The sequence below is a fragment of the Schistocerca gregaria genome, chromosome 7, assembly GCF_023897955.1.
Source record: "Schistocerca gregaria isolate iqSchGreg1 chromosome 7, iqSchGreg1.2, whole genome shotgun sequence".
Classification (NCBI taxonomy): Eukaryota; Metazoa; Arthropoda; class Insecta; order Orthoptera; family Acrididae; genus Schistocerca; species Schistocerca gregaria.
In genome coordinates this window covers 240,769,881-240,793,933 of record NC_064926.1, presented here as the reverse complement: position 1 = coordinate 240,793,933, position 24,053 = coordinate 240,769,881, and the positions used below count along the sequence as shown (strand labels likewise).

Sequence of the window (24,053 nt, the reverse complement as noted above, 5' to 3'; positions counted from 1 at the left end):
GAAGACGGATAAATGTATCAGTTCGAGGTAAAGGTCGCTGGTTCGGAAACAACGATTCGAAAGTTACAATCGAAAATCGTATCTCTGACAGTGGAATACATGTACCGGTAGTGTTGTTGCCAAGTATGTAGAGTAGGCAACTTTCAAAGATAGTATGGACAAAACAAGGAAAAATGTCCATTACATATGGGCTCTATAAACTGTATACCTGAGGAGCTGTGGGCACTTGTTCATCCCCACTAGTATGAAACACATCTCCACTATTGAACAAATGCTGATAGCTCTTAAGAAATGCATTTTAGAGCTCGTTTTTACTATACCTCTTTTCTTGTCTTGGTCCTTATCTCGTACCCTACAATCTTAGCAACAACAGTACCGGTACATATGTTCCACTGTCAGAGATATCAGAACGGTTTTAGCTTTTAACTTTCGACTCGTTCGTTCCAGTGCAGGGATCCTTACCTCAAACTGATACATTTATCCTTCTCCATCATCCTTGAAAGTTGATGACATCATCACCCTGTACACACACACATTTACAGGCGTCGGCGCCTGTAACTTTGACGCTCTGTAGCGTAATTGGACACGTTTCCGGACACGCGTTCTTATTCATATTATGTACTCACTCCCTTCTAAAAGACGGAGAAGTTTGCAGCAGCCAAACTTGGCATTGCACGGACATTCATTTCGCCAATTTTCTATTAGACACGAAACAAGGAACTGTGTTTGAAATGTATAAGTACAACATCAAAATCAAGAAACAAGATCCCGTACAGTTGCTGTAATACCGACAATTAGCGACAATTTAAATAGGCCGCATCTAAATGACATTCTAAATTTTTCCTCAAAATGGAGTTCAAAAGGAAATGTCTACTCCTATCATAGGCTGAATTAACGGAATTCTCATATACTTCTAGAAGTGATTTCCATTGATTCCGCTACCCGCTACACCTTTCGTTTGGCCAATTTTAGCATTACTTGGCTGCCCGTGGTGGGACAGTACCATCGCTTTAGAATCCACTGTATACCTTGTATTTGTTTGGCAATTTTAGAATGTTACTCCCTGGGACGCCCAATGACTGGCCCGACAGAATTATGCTGCCCACCGCAACACTGCAATAAATAATGGGGCAAATTAGAAAATAAATAATTTATTAAGAACGTTCTAAGCGCCACACTGGGAAACTGACCCGTTCTAAGTGCTAATAAGAAAGTTTTGGTTCCAGGTGCCATTAATACAGATACAATGAATTTTGTTACAATACAAGTACATAAATGGAGCAGAAATATTTTGTAACTAGTAGAAAATCATTTCCCATTTCTTTTACATTCTTTGGTAAGCAAATAATTAAATTAAATCCATGAAATTTTTTTTCGATATGCGTTCTGTTTCTCACACAACTCAATTCTTCTGTTTTGCAACATATAAACACGGCTGGTCTTGAATGCACTGACATCTTCTATTCAGCAGTATTGGATCGACAATTGGAATTCCTGAGGGAAGCATTGCTCGTTACAATGACCATATGCCTTCCACTACCAACCTTTTTGAAACATTTTTCTCCGCGATTTGACGCTTGGAACTAGTCCAGGGATATGCAACAGAGCACCGACAACACAATAGCACTGCTACACGTTTTTGAAAAATACTGACACTTAGAACGTTTTCCACTTCCACTCTTTCCAGTTGAATCCAGGCTGTCTTTGGCAAGTCCCTCTGCCCCATCTGTCTGGTGGCCTTCCCCTCGGACATTTTTGGTCCAATTTATCAAAAAACACCGAATGGAATACCTTCGAACAGATGGGACGGAGACTAGCGAATGACAGCTGGATTCCGTTGGCAGAGGGAAGCTCCAGATGTACAGAACTGGAAAAAACCTGCAGCGATCTTACGCTGCACGCCAACTCAAAGAGGCCTCATCGCCAAGTGATTGAACTGACTCTTGATAAGAGTCTACGAGCTACGATAAAATATGGTAATATTTTATATTTACTTGTTGGTGAGATCGTCTCACAACAATGATGTATCAAGCTCAGCATAGTTTTTTTTTATAGTTTATGACGAGAGACCCTCGCGTTGTATTCGTGACGAGTTGTTTGGTATGAAGCGGCCGGGGGACGGGGCGAGTGCGCGAGTTTCCGCTGCCCGAGGAAGAAGAGCCCCCCCTCCCCGAAGCGTCGTTGGAATGCGGAGTGCATTCCTTGCAGGATTTGGAACGGACGGTACCAGGGCCGCCCCACCCGGCCCCCGCCTGTAGAGCGAGCGATCCATGCCCCCCCCCCCCCTCCCCCTCCGCCACCCCTGGCCTTCGCAGCGGCCAGCGCAAGCACGCGGGCCGGGCCCCGGCAGTAGCCGCAGGGGAAGCGCAGCGGCGACACCGCCAGCCGCGCAGACATGCTGTTCGTGTGGCCCACGCCGCCTTACCCGTACTGCTGCCGCGGGGACCTCCTCCTCTACGACGAGGACGATCCCGCTGTCAGTTTTGCCCCCCACTGTTCGACATTCTAGCAGCCTGTTTGCTTATTTTTTCAGTTTTCCGTATTGTCATCACTAATGCGCTGTTCGCATTCTTTTTCAGGCGAAGAAGGAGATCTACGACGTCAAACAGCAGAGGCTGTACCTGGCGCAGGACGAGTACAACCACCTGCACAATGTCCTCACCACATTGAACACGTCGCGGACGAGCTGTAAGTACTCAAAACTTTCTCTTCGTGTCGCGACGTCTCAAACAGTGAGTTGCTTTGAGTGCAAGTGAGCGAACCAAGGGCGACGTGACATTCTTCTGTGTTTACGACACACCGAACGGTGTTCGAAGTGTCCATCCGGCCAGCTGAATGGAGCGCTGCGTCAGAAGGCCGACGCACATTCCTCAGTTTAGACACGTGGCCTTCAGTGAACATTGGGAGGGATTACTGACCCGCCCCCCTCCCCCCCCCCCCCCCTCATTCTCCCTGCGTCAGGCATAACTGCATGCCAAAACAGGTGTGTTCCAACTTTCTCAACAATGCTTTTGAGTATCTAATTTTTTCGAGATTCGATTAGTAACGTAATACTGGGCACATTTCTTTCACTCATCACTACTTCTTTTAACTTTGCAAATATGATCATTTGTGGGATGATACAGTTAAGGACGCTACTAGAAGTAATGTTATTTTGTGGTGTTGTGTACTCGAGATGTAACAATCGTGGTCCACAGGCAGCACACAACTGCCATTGTATCTAGTGCAGACTTCCAAGGGTGCTATTAGTGGTCCAAATTGTTCACGACATTATTGTAATAGTGCATACCCGATCGTCTCTCTAACCCACATTTGACCCCCCGTCCCTTTCACTCCCTCCCAAATTGCAAATTTCATTGGAGCTCGACACCAAATTTTACACCTCTGACAGACTCAAAGACAGATAGCTCATTCACTAACACAGAAATCTTTATTTTCACTTAAACTGTGGTGAGCAGGGGCTTGCCCTGAATGAGCAGGCTCACAAGTTTTGATACAGTCAGAAATTGGGGTATAAATATCAAGACCGGAATAAATTATGACTCCAACATACCAGCTGAGTGCCCTAGAAGGAATGGGGTATGATCAGAATTCCATCCCTTGCACAGTAACAACCCATTGGAAACCTATTTCACAGATTTTGTCTGTTGACACTCATATATGCCTTTGCTCATTTTTTCTCTCTACTCATCTCGTCAGAAAACACACACACTACATTCATCTATCTTTCATCTCTTAAATTTAATTTCTCTGTCACTATATCATACACCTTTAGTGTGTTTAAAATCCCTTATTGTTGTCTTTGGATGTGTGTTTATTTAATTTTCATTTCTATAACTAGATATAGTGCTTAATGTCCTATTGTAAATAGCTACATTTTCTTTAAAGTTTTGTCTGTTACTTTACTGTGTATGTTAATTTTTCCTTCCCAGTGGGTGTTTCTGAGAAATAAGTTTTCATTTCCAAAGGGTTGACATTTGTCATTGCATATTTAGTAGTGCCTTTCTTTCTGATTCATTTATTTTATTCCTTATGTAGTTTATTACTTACACTGTGTTTGTGTTTAGCATAACCTGGAACTCCTTGTTTTCACAGTGTGCTCCAGCTCCAGCAGTTTAAGCACAAAGTATGATCCGGACCTCCTGAAGTCGGATGTGGCACTAGCTCGGAACAGGGTTTCCAGATTGAAGCGAGAGCTGGAACAAATACGTGCAGAGATGCACTGCACCCAGAGAGGAGTGGAAACACTCTCTTCGTAAGTACCTAATAATTGTAGCTTAGTCAGCACTTTTTGAGACATAATATTGTCAACACTGGCTGTACATAGTACCATTATTGCTTCATAAACTTTTTTATGTCCATATAATTTTGTGATATTGTGCTCTGTTGATTGTCAGTGGTACTTTCATTCTAGTATTATTGTTATCTACATTATTAAATTTACTCGTATGCCTTATTAGTTAGTAGTAACGGGTGTACCAATGTACATAGTAGGATATTAAAAACACACATCAGGCAGTAACTGTAATTTATATATTACCTCTTATGTCTATTAATAGTTAAAGGTTTGCCATTTACTAATGTGTAAATCATTCTCCATTGCGTGGATTACTTTTTGAGTATTGCTCCTGTCAAATGATACCCTTTCTGCACAATACAGTCATCTAGGCGTCGTCGGAAGCTTTCCATAACTCGGCGTATTGTATTCCACGGGACATTGTCGACAGCAGTTCTGATGTGATCCCTCAACTCAGAAATGGTGGCCAGAATTTTGCATGGATTTCTTGTGACAGACATTTCCTGGTAGAGTAATTTCCCATTTTGGTGATATTTCCTGGCTGCCTCACTCACCTGACCTTTCATGTGCAGACTTATCCTTTGGGCTACCTGAAGCAAGAAGTGTTCCAAACACATTGTACCACCATTCCTGAGTTGAAGGATCGCATCAGAACTGCTGCCAGCAATGTCCCAGAGAATATGTTATGCCAAGTTATGGAAAGCTTCCAATGCCGCCTAGATGAATGTGTTGTGCAGAGGTGGCATCACTTGGCAGGAGTCATATTCAAAATTAATCCACGCAATGGACAATGACTTACACATTAGTAAATGACATACCTTTAACTATTGATTGACATAAGAGGTAATAAATAAATTACAGTTACTGTCTGATGGTGTGTTTTTTGTATCCTACTATGAACACTGTCGCACTCTGTATAATCACTACATAATTTTGTTTGTGGCATGAATGACGAGAAAATAAGTCTGACATCAATCAATCAGTGCAATGTTTTGTGTGCCAGTTTAGTGTTTCCTCTTTCTTTCAGGTAGCAAAAATTTGGAAATTTACTTTGGCAGTGTGTACATAAAGTGACATGTTCAAATTATTGATTTAGCAATTTTGGCTGTAATACGATCTTCGAATCCTTCGCAATGGCTGAAACTGTACTGTATTCACACTATTACCCACAATTGTCCTTTATATTCAAAACAAAGCCCTTGAACTTAAATCTACATTCATTCTGCGCTTCAAGGTTTTGCAGTGAGGTCATCAAAATATGAGTACACTGTTGCTACTGGCGTATCTAATAGAGAAAACATCTTTTATTTAGAAGGAGAGGGGTAGATCTAATAAACAGTTATGGCCATGAACTAATTTCAAGTATTAAGATTTTATGCTGTTCATTAAGAAAGAGATGCCAGATGTTTTGTTGGGAATGTAGTATCATATGGCAGTGAACATGAGCTGTCAAAGAGAAAGAGGAAAAGTGATTAGGTAGTAGGTAGCAGATAAAGTATTGGCAGAAGTAAAGCTGTGAGGATGGGTCGTGGGTCTTGCTGGGAAAGCTCAGTTGGCAGAGCACTTGCCTGTAAGCCAAAGGTCCCAAGTTTGCGTCTTGGTTCAGCACACAGTTTTAGTCCACCAGGAAGTTTCATATCAGCACACAGTCTGATGCAGAGTGAAAATTTCATTCTGGAATCATCCCTCAGGCTTTGGCTAAACCATGTCTCCACAATACCCTGCAAGGAAGAGTCATTAAAGTACAGGAAAGGGAGGGAGAAGAATAATATGACACAGAATGCCGGATGACATTAAAAGTGGACAAAGTCACCAGCAAGTTAAGGAAAAGGCAAAGGGCAGAGGAAAGTGCAGTGCATCCAGTTGATACCTGCTGAAAGGCAGGTACACAAGAGAAGCAGCTGATGGAGTGCTGTCTGTTGAGAGTCACACATCACTCTTATGAAAATACGAGGAGACCGATCAGCTCTAACAACCCTCATTTCTTGTTGCATGAGCTAATCTCCCAAATTTTCAGCAAAATTTGTGTTATAGTAAATAAAAGAGTTGTATGGCATTGGTAACTGGGAAATGCAGAAGCTTTGTTTGATTACCTTGGAAACATTTTATTTTTCTTCACACCAAGTGGTATCCCTTCACATCATGATGACAGTAGTTGAATTTTTAAGGATATTTGTTTGGAATGATTACCAATAACTGGGTGCAGAGAAGTATTTGCATTTTAATGGTGAAGAGAATAAGATGTTGCTGGCACATACCCTACTAAGGAGTAGCATCAAGAGGACCACAAAGCTTAATTTCTCCACCTGACACATGGATCACGAAGTGTCAAAAGGCCTTATTCCATAAGATGTCACAGAAAGGTAATTAGAAGTGTGATTCAGGACACTGTCACACAGTGTGGTGATCAGGAACTTTATGCTGCAACCTCTTCTCTCCTTGAGGACCAAATACTGGTCATGATAATTTCTTTCATCTTCAAAACTGGTATCTCTTCCATCACATTAGGTTATGTTGATGACCTAAGTTTCACATGAACTGCGTGGCAGAGTTCTGCCAGAAAATGGATGTTTGGGATGTAGTATTATCAGTATTCTTAAATGCATTTGTCTTTTCTCAAAATTTGGTTTATATTATCAAATATTTGAATTTCCTTACTCACCTGTTTGTTAGTTTTTTAATATCCATTTCTTTCATTTCATTAAAATACAATGTTGATAAGTTTAAAAGCTAAATTAAGTGAAATGTGTTGATGTTATAAACTTACCATAATAACAGAAATTAATAAATGTAAGTATGGTCCATAGTAGATGGTAATGTCATTGTCAAGCACCTGTAAAACGAACATGGAAATGCATTACATTGTCTGCATACATCACCATGTATAAATATCACTTTACACACCTCACATTAATAAAACATTAGGCTTTGTTTTATCTTAATGTGAGGTGTGTAAAGTGTAATTTATACATGGCGATGAATGCAGACAATGTAGTGCTTTTCGATGTTGGTTTTATGGGTGCTTGACAATGACAGGTAGTTGAAATTAGCTATCACATGATTAAATAAACATTGCGTTACAGCCTATAATGGACCATGTTTAAGTTTATTAAATATCTGGAGGCTGTGGATCCCCACAAATACGAAATTTTAATAATAGAAATGCCATGTGTATTATGAAGGACCACACTACTAAGGCCTTTCAATGAAATGTCTGTATTATAGAGTTGCACATCTTATTATGTATTTTGATGTGCTATGAATTTGAACAATCTAAAATTTGTCTGTCTCTTCATTGCAGTGTTGAGCAGAAACTGAGCTCACATGAAGGAGGCTGCTATAACATTACAGAGGCTCAAGCAATTATGACTGAACTAAGAAATATCCAGAAGTCTCTCTCTTTGGGTGAGAAGGAAAAGGCAGAGCTGATGCAGTCACTTGCAAAACTGAAGGACGACCTAACTCGGCTTCAGCTGTGTGAGAGCTCACCAGATGCTTCTACGCTAAGTTTGCCACAAGAAAAACTCAGTACTGCTTCACAGACCGATCTGTCAGGAGAGGTACACAAGAACATTCTTTAGATACCTTCAATAACATGCATTAATTTTATATCATTTAGCAGTGTTCATGGTTTTATGGTCATTGCTTTGTGTGATACTTGATTTTTAATTATTTCCTTAGATTTACTAGTTGAGTGTTAGGAATAAATTTGGGACTTAGACAGCTAAATGCTTTTATAAAAATTAATGACAATACCTGTGCTGAAATATAATTTCAGTATTGATAGTGGTAGAAAAGTACAACTATTTCATTGATTAGGTACAACACATGAATTTAATTTGTTAACATTGTTATTTTACGTAATAGCTGATGCCAATTGGTACAAGACTCGCAGAAATGGCTCGTATGAGGTTGCAGTACGATGAAGCTAGGAAAAGGGTGCAGCATATTCAGCATCAACTAGCAGATCTGGAAGAAAAAGTGCAACCAGGGCAAGCAGAATCTGATAAGGACAGGTAGGTAGCAAATTTTATACATATTTAAACATCATTTCTAAGCATGTTTCATTTATTTCTTTATAATTCATTCAGATTTTGGAGTTTTAAGCAAGGCTTGTTGGGTGCTATTGCTGCTCTGTTAAGTTGATGTAGTGAACCACCAACAGAGTTGTTACACTTTCCTTGTCATTTTCTACTCATAGACTGTACTGTTTCGAGTAGAGTATAAAGAAAGTATGAAACATTTGGACAAGGTGTATCCAACTGTGATGCTTTGAACAAATTTTCTCTATAGAAATGTTTTGGTCAACTTATGAGTACATTAGTATTTATTTATCTAAAAACAAAGATGATGTGACTTACCAAACAAAAGCGCTGGCAGGTCGATAGACACACAAACAAACACAAACATACTCACAAAATTCAAGCTTTCGCAACCAACGGTTGCTTCTTCAGGAAAGAGGGAAGGAGAGGGAAAGACAAAAGGATGTGGGTTTTAAGGGAGAGGGTAAAGAGTCATTCCAATCCCCGGAGCGGAAAGACTTACCTTAGGGGGAAAAAAGGACAGGTATACACTCGCACACACACCCATATCCATCCACACATACACAGACACAAGCAGACCAACACAACCACCTAACCTTTGTGCACATCGTTGTCTACCAACCCAAGTTCACCACAGGATCAACATAACCCAGCTTTAACCAACACTTTTTCGCCTTTTTTCACACCAGATTCCAGTTGTGTGTATCGACCTGCCAGCGCTTTCGTTTGGTAAGTCACATCATCTTTGTTTTTACTATTTATTTAAATTTATACCACACAGAATGTAAGCTAAAAATGGACCACATGGATGTGAGTGTGATATTGCCTTCATCCAGTTTGTGAACAGACTTAAAGGGTAGCCATAAGATGTATGTTTTAGTTACCATGTGTTTTTTACTACTCTGTTTCTGCATACAACTGATGATTAATGTTCCGGCCAGGTTGCTCCTGTTCCAAGAAAAAGAGCAGTTGTTGCGTGAATTGCGAAGTATAACACCTCGCTCTCGAAGTCAGCAAGAGATGCAAGATATTCAACAAGAGATCAGGCGACTAGAACAAGATCTAAATCAAGCACTTGAAATGTCCAATCGTGCTATTGCTGACAGGTGAGAAAAACTGTCTTTCAGAATAGAACCTTTGATTTAATGTTCAAACACACAATGCACACTAAGAGGATTATTAGCCTGACTGTTTTTCATAATGTTTTTTTTTTGTGTGTAGTAATAATCAGTCTTTACAAGTGAGTGTACAATTTTTATGTGTAAAGATTTAGTAATTGCAGTAACTTGCTAACAATAATTTAAATATTTATTCATCATACGCAATTTGTGAAAACTGAGGGGTATTTCTATTAAATATTTCTGCGAATCTGTTATATTTTGTATTTTCATGGCAGTTAATGGAGAAAACAAAAAGTGTGTGATGTCAAACAGTATCAATAGGGTATAGCTCAATTATATAACTGATAATGTTATAGATAATAAAATCCACATAGTTTTGTTAGCCTTCCAGGAAAAAGGGCACACAGTTTGTGGTAACAAATTATTTTGAGAGGTCTGTTGACAAAATACAGATATTGGAGGGTGGTTTTTTGTATCACAGCATTCATTGTTAAACGTTATTTTTGTAGACAAATCAGATAGAAAAATTTGTTGCTGCACTGTAAGAAACACACACAAATTCTGAAATAAACAGACCATTGTCATAGCAGAAAACTAGATATATTAGCTTTTTAAGTGTTCAGCTGCCACTGTCCCACATATTCCACTAGTTTCCGTTTTGTTATGGAATTCAAATTACCATACATCAGTGTACTGCAAATGGCTGTTTACCAAATTATCAGTAATTTGAATATTTTGTCTGGAAGATTTATTGTGGTTAGTGTTTACTCACAATTGCAGGTGGAAACAGGCACAATTATGAAGGAATAGTTCATGTTATTTTTTATGTAAAGCATATGGTGCGAATCTGCTCATTGATTTTTTCCCCCATAAAATATCTGTAATTAGACCACTTATAAAACAAAATTTCACTTTCTTAATTAGCATGATCCTATAAACTGTAGGACCTGTAAATGTGGCCTCATATTTGTTAAACTATGTTCAGTAACCTATTGTTTTTGGGTTGTTCTTTATCAGGTTGCGGCTTCATGAAGAGAAGCAGCTCCTTCTGCAACAGTTACGTGATGCGCTTCGTGCTATGACCCAGTTGGAATCACAGCTCAAAACAATGTCAGCGAGCACTTTGTCAGTGAGCAGCAGTTCAAGTTTGGGATCCCTGTCAACAACTAGCAGTAAAGGTTCTCTCAGCTCTGGGTTAAGCTTCACTGACATATACGGAGGACCACAGTATCAAACAACTGCAACACCCGTCGATTCTTCAGGTGTAGGAAGTGTTGATATGGCGGACCTTCACAGGCGTGTGGAACGATTGCTCCGTGGTGATCCTGCGACTCCCTCTCCTTCCCCCGGACGTTCACAACCGTCATTATCACCACGATCGTCCCCATCATCTGCATCTCCTCCTGTGTCACCTTTGCATGAACCCTCTATTGCCTCAACAGCAGGCAGCCCTGCTCTTCCACCTCCTAATGCAGGATGGATTCGTTTTGTTCCTGGTCGCCCTGGTGCAGTAACCCACTGTTTGGATCGTGCACAGCTGGAGGACAGGCTAGCAGAACTGAGGATACGTCATCGAGATCTGATTGCGGCAGCAGCTGGCTCCACGAGACCTGACCTGCAGGAACTCTCTGTTCACGGAAGCAACATGTCGCAGGGTTCTGGCCTAGGGAGGCCTGGAAGGTGTCAGTTTGAGCCTACACCTGAACCACCACTTTCTCCAATTTCAGAGACTCCACCTCCTCTTGTGGGATCATCACAAGAACTCTTACAAGTGAGTTATTTTCATGTAAACTGCTGTGGCATTTCAGTTTATGCTAGAGCTAAGTAAGGAAATACATTAATGGGCAAAGCAAGTTAATTACAAAATGCTGTAGAAAAATTTGTAATTCCGTAGTGAGGGAGAACTGTAGGTTGTCGTGTGAAGCTTTAGAAGTACGAAAGAAGAAGAGGTACTTTGGATAAAATTATAAACGGCAGACTGAAAATTTTACAGGCAATTAGCAAGTCAAAAACAGTCATTTCCTAGGAGTTAGTAGTTGGCTAAATTGGGGAGCTGAAATGTAGACATAGAAAAATAAACAGTGGTTTTTTCTTATTTTTATATTATTATTATTTCTGAGTCACATGTCACATTCATGTTCGGTGCACCATTGTTGTTAAAGTTACTGCAGATGGAACACTAGCTTAGTTTTGGAGAGGATAAGATAACAAATTAGTTCTGGTCGACTCCTCCTAACATTTGCCATAGATGAGTTAAGGAAACTAGACAAGCTAGGGAAACTAAAGAAAGTCTGACTTATAATGACCTGAAACCCCATGAAAACTTACTGGCCCAAAGAGGAGTCCAATGCTGTAGCCACTGTTCTGTCCTCAATAACATTACATTTCTCAAAAATTTCTAACTACAATGGAAGAACAGCTATGAGGAGCTCCTAAAACCAATATTCATTCGTCCAGTGGACTAACTGGTAACATATTGCTCTGCTGTGTGATTTACTGTAGCTATTTTTGAAAGTTAAAATATTTTGTCGATGTAACACTTCTTGGCAAACTGCAATTGCTACTACTGTAAAGTATAATAAGTGCTATGTATTTTGGGTCTTCCCAGAACATTTATCTGTTATCTGTTGAAGTCCATTTTATTATTCAACAAATATGGAACTTTCCCTTAAATGAAGTTTACTTCAGCATACAAAAAGTCATGTCATTAAAAAATTGTGCTCACATTGCAGGTTGCAGGGTTATCAAATCCATCTTCTGGCACAAATACTCGATCAGTGTCAGCTGCTGTTAGTGATGAATCAGTTGCAGGAGATTCAGGTGTTTTTGAAGCTTCAAATAAAAGGCACTCATTTTTTGGTGTTGATCATACAGTGTCTGATGAAATGAGCTTGGAAACTGCTCAAGTACAAATCAAACTGAGGTAAATACTACATATATTTGGAATATAGAAAGCAGTCCATTTTAAATCTTATGCATAAAAAGGGATTTCTTTTAAACTGAGATTTTGACCCTTTACAGGTATTCCATAAGTGATGGATTACTTCATGTTGGAATTGAGAGAGCACGTAACCTAGCAGCCTTATTTATTCCTGATGGGAGCAGAGTGTGAGTGGAAAATAGAGTTTTGTCTGAAAATTATTTTCTTTGTGTCTGGCGTATAGTGAATTACAGTGTGCTTTTATTTGTAAACAGATACATCAAGGCAACTTTGCTTCCCAATTCTCCTCCACTGACGAGTGCCTGTTGCACGAAAACAATTGATGATCTTCGAAAACCAACATTTGGAGATAATTTCCCACTTCCTGTTCCACTGAATAAACTCCTTACCAAAACTCTGCAAGTCAATGTGTGGAACATTGATTCGGCAAACCACGAAGAATGTTTGGTTAGTATATTCTGTAACACAGAGGAGCTGTTATTATTAGTTATAAATTGCAATATTAACCATTAAATAACATCATTCTCTGTTACTTAGTTTGTTACTGAGTGAAAAGTTAACATTCAGAAAACCTTTTAAATTAAATGAAGTTCTACATCTAACACAATTCAACAATTACTACACTAAAACAATTCAAGTATTACTATAGTGATAAATGCACCCAGACACATATCCTCTAATAATGTTCATATACTTTCAGGGCAGTGCACAGGTGAGCCTAGCGGACTTCAGCCCTGAAGCAGTGTCCATTAAGTGGTATAATATACTTGCCTTCCGTTTGATGCATCCAGAGACTAATACATCAAATCAAGTTGTGGAACGTGGAAGTACAGCTTTGACAAAAAATCATGACAAGCAGGAGAGTGATGTGTCAGTATTTAATAAGCAGATTGCAGTTCTTAAGGAAGAGAGCTCTGATGAATCTACAATAATATCATCTCAGACATCGACGCTGACACGCAGTCAAGGTAAGTCTTTCAACTGTACAACACATCCGTTCTAGCACAAAACTGCATATGATAACATTTATAAAACAGTGTAGTTCTTTCTTATGTTTGACGAGGAAAGAATTAAATACTGTCAAATAAAACCAAGTAGTGTGTGTGTGTGTGTGTGTGTGTGTGTGTGTGTGTGTGTGTGTGTGTGTTTTGAGTGAGTGTGAGAGACAGAGATTTCAGTTGACAGGACTGCACTATTTTATAGACACTGCCATGTACTGTCATGGCATCAGAAGCAAAAACCTAGTATCGATAATTTACATTGGTGAGAAGACTTGCCATCACAAAATACTTAAGTAGAAACAAATAGCAGAAAGGTTTCAGGTACTTGTGATTTCAAATCAAAGCTTCTGCTATCACTCTTAACTGGTTCAAAGTGTAGTTCTTTAACAGCAATCTAGCTTTTTTCTATTTTATAATTCATAATACCAAAAAAAATCTCATTGTAGTACTTAAGAAATCATTCTGTCAGTCTCCTGGAGTGGTTTAGGGAAACTATGTACATTAGAGATTTGATCCTTTTTCAGTCTCAGTTATATAACTATAATTCCCAGCTCAATGTTGGATGGTTTTCTTCTCTTACTGCTCTGGGATAATACTGGAAAGAATTTTTTTTATCATTAGTATCTTTTCTACAAGAGCATGTATACAATGTAAATGGCATATTACTATAAACATAGCTAGGTCTACTTTGAGTCTTCGGGTCAATACCAGAATGCCACATCTTGTAGACGATGACATCTCGATCGGTGAAAGATTCTAGTCCAGGAAGGGAGGTGTTTTCACAATGAACGATGGCTAGGGTAAACCAACCACTACCAGAATTTCCAGTCGGAGCTGGCTCATAAAATTCTTAATGTCATCGAGTTGAGACTTCAATATCAGTTTGTTGATGGTAGCAGAAGGTACAGTGCACAGGAACTCACCGAAAGCCCAGTACTGGTTACTGAACTTGTATGATTGTGAGGGACAGCAGTCCTCCGATGGCTTGTCACTAAGTTGAACACACCATTATAAGATTTATGAGATTTATTATTCAATAAACTCTTCCCAGTTTACAATCCATCTCACTAAAACACTCAAGCGTTTGATAGCTCTCTTCTCCATCATCCTCAAGAGTTAAAATCACTAACTGCTTGTATAGTTGAAATGGCAGCATCTGGAACATTTTAGAGAAGGCCAGAGTGACGCATGTGCTTGAGGCAAGTTGGGCATCTCCTAGCAGGTCTGTCCTGCCATGGGACAAAGTGATGTCATGTGGTGCGAGAGACCAGTGCCACATTTGAAACTGCGGTCCAGCACCACTACAAGCATCGAGCCTCTGTCTTTACTTTCACTCAATGCCCAACTCCTGCCTCCATTTCCTACCAAGTGTGTACTCCTGGTCTCTGTTAAAATTGTTGCTGTTTATTCTAATTTCAGCCATTTCTTTTATAACATAATCCCAGTATAACGATGATTGAGCCAAAACTTACAAGAGGTGATGGGCTTGTAAACTGAAAAGATTTTATTGAAGCATGCCACAGTGAAAGACACTGAGAACTCTGACTTACCATTCTCGTACAACTTTGTCTTTCTTTATTCTGGAGAATCGACATTCTAACATTACCAGTTGATGGTTTTATTTGGTGCCTTCTGTAGCTGAACACGTCATAAAAGAATCAATTACTAACAAAGAGATAGAGGGGCTGGCCAGTACTTACCTCAGCTCAGTACAGCCGATAGAAACACAAAAAACAACTGAAAATTTAAGTTCCTAGCTTTCGGAATAAATGTTCCTTCATCAGGGATGAGAGAGGGGAAAGAAAGGGAAGAAGGGAAAGTGGATTTAGTTACTCACAACCCAGGTTATGAAGCAACAGGGAAAGGAAAACAGGGAAGGTAGCAAGGATGGAGGCATGGTTGTCAGAGGGACAAATTGCAGGAATAGATTCCTGACTGAAAATGAAGGAAAAAGGGTCCTATGAACATGTTTCTGGCCATGCCAACAAATCATCCTGGAACACAGTACCGAATTGCATTGCATTCATGTCACAACAGATGTTTAAAGTGGCCTTCATGGTATAGCAGTTGATAGGGATAGTAGCAGTTGTCATGCAGGGTACACATAATCGTACTTTCGCTTAAACCATTTTGGCAGGCCACTTGTATAGAGCTTGTACTAGGGTATGTCTCATGTAGAACCTAAACCTCCAGATCTGCAGTCTTGCTCTTCCCTGCACGTTTATCTCACTAAAAGGGCCCATGATCACACAAATGCTCAAGAGGGCGTGAAATGTTGTGTGTTGTGGTCGGTATCTGTGAGGGTTTCTGTTTTGGTATAGCCATGCTGGCTGTCAGCCATTTCCACCTGCTTGGTTGTATGCAAACATCATTTTGGCTTGTTCCCAACATGAACACCAGACCATTCTGCTGCTTACAGTAGGCTGCGTCAATCACACAGCTTTCAACACACAAGGAACACTTGGCACCTGGTCGGAGAAACTCTCATTTGTCAGTGCCATCTACCGTGGCAACAATGCCTTTTCGTTAGGACCTTTTCCCCTCAATTTCCAGTCAGCAATCTGCCCCTGCAGTTTGTTGATTTTATTAATGTTCATCCTCTATATTTAATTTTACTTTGATCCTAATAATGTCTCAAATATATTTCTCTAAAGTGCTATTTACCTTCTGTTATAGGTCTCCATTCCACTGTAAGCACAAGATTAGAAGAACTTGATAGCCAGGAGGAAGAGGAAGAAGAAGATGAAGAGGATGATGATGACGATGACGACGATGATGAAGATGATGAAGAAGAAGATGGAATTATTGTTGAATTTTGTCAAGAAGACCTCCTAGAAGCTGTACTTGAGCATGCTGTAAGTCAAGAACTTCTTCCATTGCAGGATTTTATAAGTCTGATTTAATTTTCTGGAACATGCTGTATATAATAGACAGTGAACATTCAATAGAAGAAATCTATAACTTGTTCATGAAACTCTAATTTACTTACTTTGTTTTAGGAGGACACAGCTGTACCGGAGGACTCAAATGATTTCTCTGTAGATACTTCTGATAAGGAGACAAACACAGAATGTGTGTTTATCCCCGAGAAGGGTGTTAGGAAACGACCAGAGGAGTCAGCTCGAACAATAGTCATTAAACGGTCTCAGACGTTTAGCCCTAGTGCAGCTATTGGCAGAAATCAGTATATTTGCAGGGTGAGTGCTATTCATATGTCTTCTCTCAATTGTTCTGCATAACAATGTGACGAATACTGAAAACAAGAAACTATTTAATAGTGCTATTGAATGTATCAAAGCTTTAAACTTGCAATGCAGATTATTTCAAAAATTCTTCATACTTAATGTTTGGAACAGTACCACCTTTGGCATGGATGATTAACTTTGTAAACACAGGAGAGAGCCTCACTGAGAAACCAATGTTGAGTTACATGCACATACTGCCTATGTGTTTTATTAAATGTCATGGAAAAACACCCTTGCGCCATAAGCAGAATGGGTTTAAAATGGGATGCAAAGTTTTTGGGGCTCAGTGATGTTTATACATTAAAAATATGAACACTTGTGCCACCTGAAAAAAATATTTATGTCTCTACTGTGTTACACTACAAACGCGTAACTTTATATTGAGTGTCAATGTATAGTTTGAGGATTTAGAGTTTAAGGAACGTGTTGTATGAACAAATTATTTGAAGCAACAAACTGGCTTGCTGTCTCTAAAATCTGTTTTTTGATAGTGTACTCCATGGCTGGCTAATAAATTTAAATATGTAATCAGATAATTGATATTTGTGCCCTGCTGCATACTCCTATTAACTAAGTTGCTGATTTTCCCCACTGGTAGGCATGGATATTTGTGTATCAGTGGCTGTGGCTGGTTATTTTGTGGTATTGGTATTTTTCTCTCTCATGAAAATGTTTTTATTTGTGTTTATTCTCCAGCCACATAACAGATGAAGTCTTAAAATAAAGCAGATATTTGGGACAAATTATCCAACAGATTAATTTTTTATAGCATGTTCCTGTACCAAATTTTAAAAGTACATTGGAGAATTTTTCACACACTGTTGTTACATCCTGCATCACAATCAAATGCATCTTAACAGTGAAGTGCACAGTTTTGCAGTCATGCAACAGAGTGACTGCTATTTTCAATGATGGCACAGCAATTATTATCTTACTACATGACATGGGGTGCTTTCAGTAAAAGCATTTATTTCAAATGACCATGGCTACTATGTCACACATAGGTGAACAGTATGTGCTCGTTTTCTGTCAAGCTCAATATTCTACTTAGGAGGGTTTCAACCAGTTCCAGGCCTCCAAATCATTCAAATTTGACTGAATCTCATGCCTTGTTTTGCTATTTTGTGAGTAGTGAGAAACATCCAAGAAGCCACTGTAAACAAAAGTAAAACTAAAGTTTCAAAAATGTGTAACCGAATCACAAGACAACTCTCTCAAATATCAGTATACCAAAATTGTGATAAGAATTGTGCAATAGACATTACTTATTAAGTCAAAATGGAACAGATGTATGTAACTGAATGTATTCTGTAAATAACATGTGTTCAGTGAACCATTTTATTTGGCATTTGTTTTAGTTTGTTTATTAAACATACAGTACTATGTATTCATGTGCAAAGTACACTATCAAATCAGCCAATATAGATGATCCTAGCCTTTGTAGATGGTCCTTTTATGTTCTCTAGTCTCTAGAGTGTGTTTATAGTTTTTAAAATTCAAATTACTCCTTTTGCACGAACTTATGAAAGTTGCAACTTCTTTAATGTGAATTGATTGAAACAAAAGCTACAAGACTCAAATAATACAACAGTCAAAAATCCATCAAACTCTGTTCAATGTATCTTACACGATTCACAAACAAATGAAGATTTTCTTATCCTGCACCTGTCTACAATGTCACAACACAATTTTTGATGATATTTTTAACATATAAACAACATTTTAATTATGTGTGTCCTTTGCTTTTGCAGTTGAATCGCAGTGACAGTGATAGTTCAATGCCTTTGTATCGGAAAGGTGGCCCATTTCAACGCAATTCAGTTGAAAGGCGTTCACTAAGGTGGAGAAGACCACCAGGAACTGTAGTAGTAACAAAGCATGGCCGCAGTTCAAGTAGCGGAGTCAGCAGCAGGTACATAAAGAGTCACTGAAGTATTACACACACACACACACAAGGAAATAAATAAAAAAAACTAATGAAACTTACATTTTGCAGTGCAACTGCCCGTACATCACTGGATCTTGAATTAGATTTACGAGCACAGCACTGTAGGCTGCAGATGTTACAAGATGAACTGAGTCGTTTACGTGTCCTCAAGGATCGTTTGGAAACAGCACGTGCTGAGGGTGATCCAGAAATGGCAGCCTGGGTTATAGAGGACACTGCCTTCCAGAATCTCATTGCACAGGTGGGCATTTGATAACTTAATATACATAAGGTATTTTAATTTTTACTTTCAGTGAAAGAAAGATACAGATTTAAGCATGATGTTAGATGGTGTCCACATAGTTATGATGATGATGATGTTGCTGTTGCTGGCATCACTAGTGAAAGGGTTTTAAGTTGCAAAAAAGATGCAGATGAAATTACTGTGTTTGAGTTTAAACCAGTTCCATTAACTTTCTTTGTCCCATTTACAGGGCTCTGTTGCAGTGGATTACATAAATTGTTTCAATGTTTTTCACATTTAAGTCACTGGTGCTTTGATCTCTATAGGTCCTTACATATGGAGAAACTTCGCAAACAGAAAGCGGTGGAACATGTCCTTGGAACTCCCCCTTAAAGGAAGTTGAGTCAGAATTGCAAATATTTCCACATCTGGATTGCTCTTCAAATTTAACTCAAATATTTCTTTAGCAAATCCATGAAAGATGTTCCTAACGCACATCAGTTTCTTCCACAGTTCCTCCTCCTCAATACCTTCTTCTTCCTAACAGTGAATCACATCAGGCAAGTACTTATAGCCTTACACTGCAAAAAGTTCCAACCCAAAGTCTTTGTTGTTGACTAATTGTTGCGCCTGCTTGATGGCTGCTGTGTCCATTGAGTTTAGTTCAGTTATAAAGTGTTTGACTTTTTCAAAGTTTTCCCATAAGAAAACAGTGCATCTTATCCAAGTACCATACCTTCTGATGACAGGATACAAAACTTGATAACTGGAAGCCGTTACTAGAATGAAGTAATGAAGCAATGAAGTAATTTGACGTGCTGTAATTGTTCCCAATGCTTCCACATACAAAGTGTAGACCATGTGCAGTACATGTCACACGGCTGAGGGTGGGGCACAAGTAATTGTTGGAAAGCCGAAAGCATGTAGTATGCTTAATCAGTCACCACAGACCTGAATTTTTTGTATTGTATGCCCCTTGGGCACAAGTTCATATATGAATTGTTGAATGATTGCATTATGCAGGCATTTGTCTTTTCAAATTGCTAAATTTTAAAAAGCATAGGTTTTACCCATTCACCAGATAATAGAAAAACCAACACACTCAAAATATACCTGTGCAGCTCATCACTAGTTTCATCTAAAATGAATCCCACTTCATGTCTGCTGGCTGCCTCTTTTATTTTTTCTAAAACGTTCTCAGAAATTGTCTGTATGTAAATTTTTCTGAGAGTGCTCTTTTCTGGTACTGATATTTGTGTGTACTTCTCAAGATATTATTTGAATGCAGGATAATGTCCTTATGGATTGGAATTCCTGACTGGATTAATGATATGACAAGATCCACACTAAACTCATTCAATGACCACTGCTTTTCAGACCCTGAAGTAAAGGCGTATGTCAGAGTAGTTTAGTTAGGTTTCATCTTGCAAAGTTCAGGGTTCTTTAAGTATTTGTTCTTCTACAGGTTCTGGTTCATTCTGTTTCTTTGATGCTTGTCATTGATTGCAGTATTTACTTCACAGATAGCACATTGCAGAATAACGCCATGAGTTTCGATGAGCTGAGTCTTGAATTCTTGTAACAGTGCACACAACTTCTCCTTCTTAATCTTTGGCATGATTTTGTTGTGAAAAATCCACTCTGGGAAAACACTAACACAGCCAACTAGACCGTTAAAGCCATGCCAGCACTGACTTAATTTAGGTTTCAACTGTTGCAGCATCATTTTTTAAATTTTATTTGATTTATTAGCTGCAGTGTGACCATTATTACTGAGGTTGACTATTGTTGCTGAGTTTGGCCAATGTTGCTGGTAGACGATGCTTTCCATAAATTACATTTTTAATATATATTGACCATTGTTGACTTCCAATTTAAAAAAAATAATTAAGGTACAGTTCAGGAGGAGAACAAAATTCTGTCTAATCTATTAAGAACACGGATAAAAATGGGTGAAAGATGCTTAAGCATAGAACAGAAGGGAAATGGTGCAAAATGTAGTAATCTCACAAAGAGGCGCAACAAACTGTGCTTATCTTGCCTCATTTCACATCCCCAAATGCATATATTGACCTGTCTTTGTGAAAACAGCTGTATTTTTGGAAAGGTGCTGCACCGTAAAATCTTTTTATTTAGTAGTAACAGTAGTATATATTGTATTGGGTGGGTGCACCGTAAAATCCTTTTATTTAGTAGTAACAGTAGTATATATTGTATTGGGTAGGTATAATTTATTATGCCTTCATTGCAGCAGGTGTTTACTTCATTTTGTGTGTGTGTGTGTGTGTGTGTGTGTGTGTGTGTGTGTGTGTGTGTGTGAGAGAGAGAGAGAGAGAGAGAGAGCACATTCTCTGTAGATATGAATAATGACCCCTTTAAATTCCAAATTTATTCTGACCATTGTGAGCCATATAATGATACTTCAAAATGGAAAAACTGTAGTTAGAATATCGACTATATGTTACAGGAATAAGCAGCTTGTACTGCAAGAAACATGTAGAATACTTCCAAAAAGCAATTTAAACAAATTGAAGAAATTTTGCATTTTTGTGATTGTTATCTCTGTGAATGAAGACAATAAATGAAGAACAGACATATGAAATAGTGAAAGATGCATTGATGGAATTTATCACCTAGTGCACATGACCAAGGCAGTTACTTATTTCTGTGTGATTTTTACCTTTTTGTGTCATTTTCACAAATTTCAGCACTTTTTCTTAAGTTTTCTACACCTGTGTGTCCCAAAAAGAACCATTGCCTCTCACATTAAAAATTTCTTACTATCTTGCCCAATGAGCATAGTTTTGCAGTGCTTCTCCTTGAGTAAGTGTTGCTTCATGAAGGCATTATTAATGGTTGAGATTTATTTCTTGCCGGTTTCTTAAAATGTTGTACATAGTTTGTCTCAACACTGACAATTTTGTTTCTTTCCAGGCGGAAAGCAGCAAAAATGGAAAAAGTGCAGAGGAACGGAAAATAGAGAAAATGCTTAAAAAAACCTCCAGAGAAATTTACAAACTGCGCAAAAGCAAAGCTGGGAAAGGAAAACCAGACATCATATCTTTCAAGTAAGCTACTTTTCTATCAGTTCAACATTTGTAACAATGCATGTTTAACAAAACTATCCATAGACACACGTTGACTTGCAGAAGAGCAAACATTAGTTTTTACTTCCTTACAGCAGTGAGACATAAGTATAGTATGTGAAATTACATTACTGTTGAGCAACACAACTTATATATATTGAAAATTTCATGTGGAATTAATGATTTTAGGGAAAAGATGGCTTTCTTCACGCGAGCCACTGTTCCTTTGCCTGTGTTGCCTACGGATGATGGCACAAGTTCAGAATGCAGTACCTTGAAGCATGGAGAAAGCCTTCATGAACAGCCTCCTACACAGCATCCACCAGAATCAAAACAGTCTGAGGATAAGCGCCAGGTGGAGGGAAGGGAATGCACAGAAGAGAACAGTGAAACACAAAGGTTTCATTATGTTGTTGACAGAGTGCTAGGTGTTGAAGTGTGACATGAGTGCTGTGAGAGCATTGGTTATAGTGCCATGAGTGGTGCAGTGTGTTGTTATTTTTTTATTATTATTATTGTTCTGAACTTGTAAACATGTAAAATAACAAATGTACAGTGAACTGATGCAACTTAAAAGTTGCTGAAATATTTATTGCACAAGGCTCTTATGTGGATTTTTTAAAAAACCCACCGAATTTCTAAACTAGTGGCCATTTCATATCACAAAATATATTGAATTTCATAAAATCCTCATGTCTTCAAAACTTCATCAGAGCTAAGCTCCCATAAAATGAACTCTTACTCATCATATTAAATATGTATGACGTAGTTTCATTCCTGTTCTTTAGGTTTTCGGTATATTAGGACATTTGCTGACTGATGCTTGTACAAGCATGTTTTTGCAGCAAAGAAAGTCACAGATTTTACAATAACTCTGTATAGAAGCCTTGTACCTTCTAAGTATTTATACTGTTTTTTTTTTTTTTTTTTTTTTTTTTTTAATTCCTGCAAAGTCTGGTGCTATTAGGAGGTGGAGTTAATGTGAAAATGTTGGGCTGTACCCCTCAGTGAGGTAGTCCATGCAATGGAAATAATGTAATTTTACTTTATGCCACAAAGAATAAGAACACAATAAAACAAAACAAAAATGCTCATGTACCGGTTCTTGGCTAATACACTGATTACAAGCCAGTGGCCAGAGCGGGTGGGGGCGGGGGGCAGCAGATAGATAGTGTGTAATTTGTGTGTGTGTGTGTGTGTGTGTGTGTGTGTGTGTGTGTGATGGGAGAAAGGAATTAAACTTGTTTTCTTGAATCTTCAAATCTTCAATGAAATTCTCATTTTAATTCCTTATGATCTGAGCTTGTATTCTCATTTCCAACATTGTGATGGATAATTCGCCAAATGTTAAATATATACAGATATGTTATATACATTTATATATAAAAAGGTATATGTATCGAACCAGTGTATTTAAATTTTGTAAGCATATATACTTCTGTTAAAGGGCTTTGTTAATGAAGGTCCTATATTGCTCAATATATATAATAGAATCTATTATGGATATAATGTTTCCATAGTGGCATGGTCACATGAACTGCATTAAATACAGTTGAAAGTTTTCTGCCATTCATTTGATCTTGGCTTCAGACCACATGTAGTTTTCTTGGTCCCATACAACTGCAAGAATTCTGCCTGTTCCATTATGTTGATTATTAATCGATTACTAGTCTGACTGTGTGGTAAAAATGTATCTCAGATGGTTTATTATTTAAAATTTTAGATATTCGGGGAGAAAATAATGTAACTTGATATTTTTCAGTTGCTGATGCCAGTGAAATATGATAACATGTTTAGACTATTGATTCTTAAATTATGCATCCTCTGTGTATTTTGTGCAGAGTTTAAAGAGATGACCAAAATATTTATTTTAATAGAATTGGAACAATTAAGTTTCAATGGCTCGTGTGGTGGCAGTTTCGGGTCTGTCAGTAATAACATGTTTCCACAGAAGACTGTAAAAAAATGTCTTCACTTGTAGAATATGTACATATGTGTATGAATTTTTTTTTTTAAAAAATCTGTTGTTAATATACAAAGCTGAAGTCATTGTAGAATATTTTTATTTACATGTAACAAAGCTTTCATATTGACTGCCCTTGTACAGTATTTGAACAGAGACAAATGATAAAGTAAATAGAAACATTA

At 38.3% G+C, this 24,053-nt stretch overlaps 1 protein-coding gene across 1 annotated transcript in view; it reads left to right on the top strand.

Moving 5' to 3' along the window:
• LOC126282188 (protein kibra) overlaps positions 1–24,053 on the top strand; it is a 209,365-nt gene extending 185,312 nt beyond the window's left edge. Inside the window, exons 4-19 of the mRNA XM_049981718.1 lie at positions 2,580–2,688; positions 4,096–4,255; positions 7,599–7,857; positions 8,165–8,313; positions 9,282–9,446; positions 10,479–11,232; positions 12,194–12,384; positions 12,483–12,569; positions 12,657–12,849; positions 13,103–13,370; positions 16,080–16,258; positions 16,403–16,600; positions 18,400–18,560; positions 18,645–18,837; positions 21,754–21,887; positions 22,095–24,053. Coding sequence (XP_049837675.1) covers positions 2,580–2,688; positions 4,096–4,255; positions 7,599–7,857; positions 8,165–8,313; positions 9,282–9,446; positions 10,479–11,232; positions 12,194–12,384; positions 12,483–12,569; positions 12,657–12,849; positions 13,103–13,370; positions 16,080–16,258; positions 16,403–16,600; positions 18,400–18,560; positions 18,645–18,837; positions 21,754–21,887; positions 22,095–22,347 — 3,453 coding nt within the window. The 3' untranslated portion in view covers positions 22,348–24,053. The remainder of the gene's footprint in view (positions 1–2,579; positions 2,689–4,095; positions 4,256–7,598; positions 7,858–8,164; positions 8,314–9,281; positions 9,447–10,478; positions 11,233–12,193; positions 12,385–12,482; positions 12,570–12,656; positions 12,850–13,102; positions 13,371–16,079; positions 16,259–16,402; positions 16,601–18,399; positions 18,561–18,644; positions 18,838–21,753; positions 21,888–22,094) is intronic.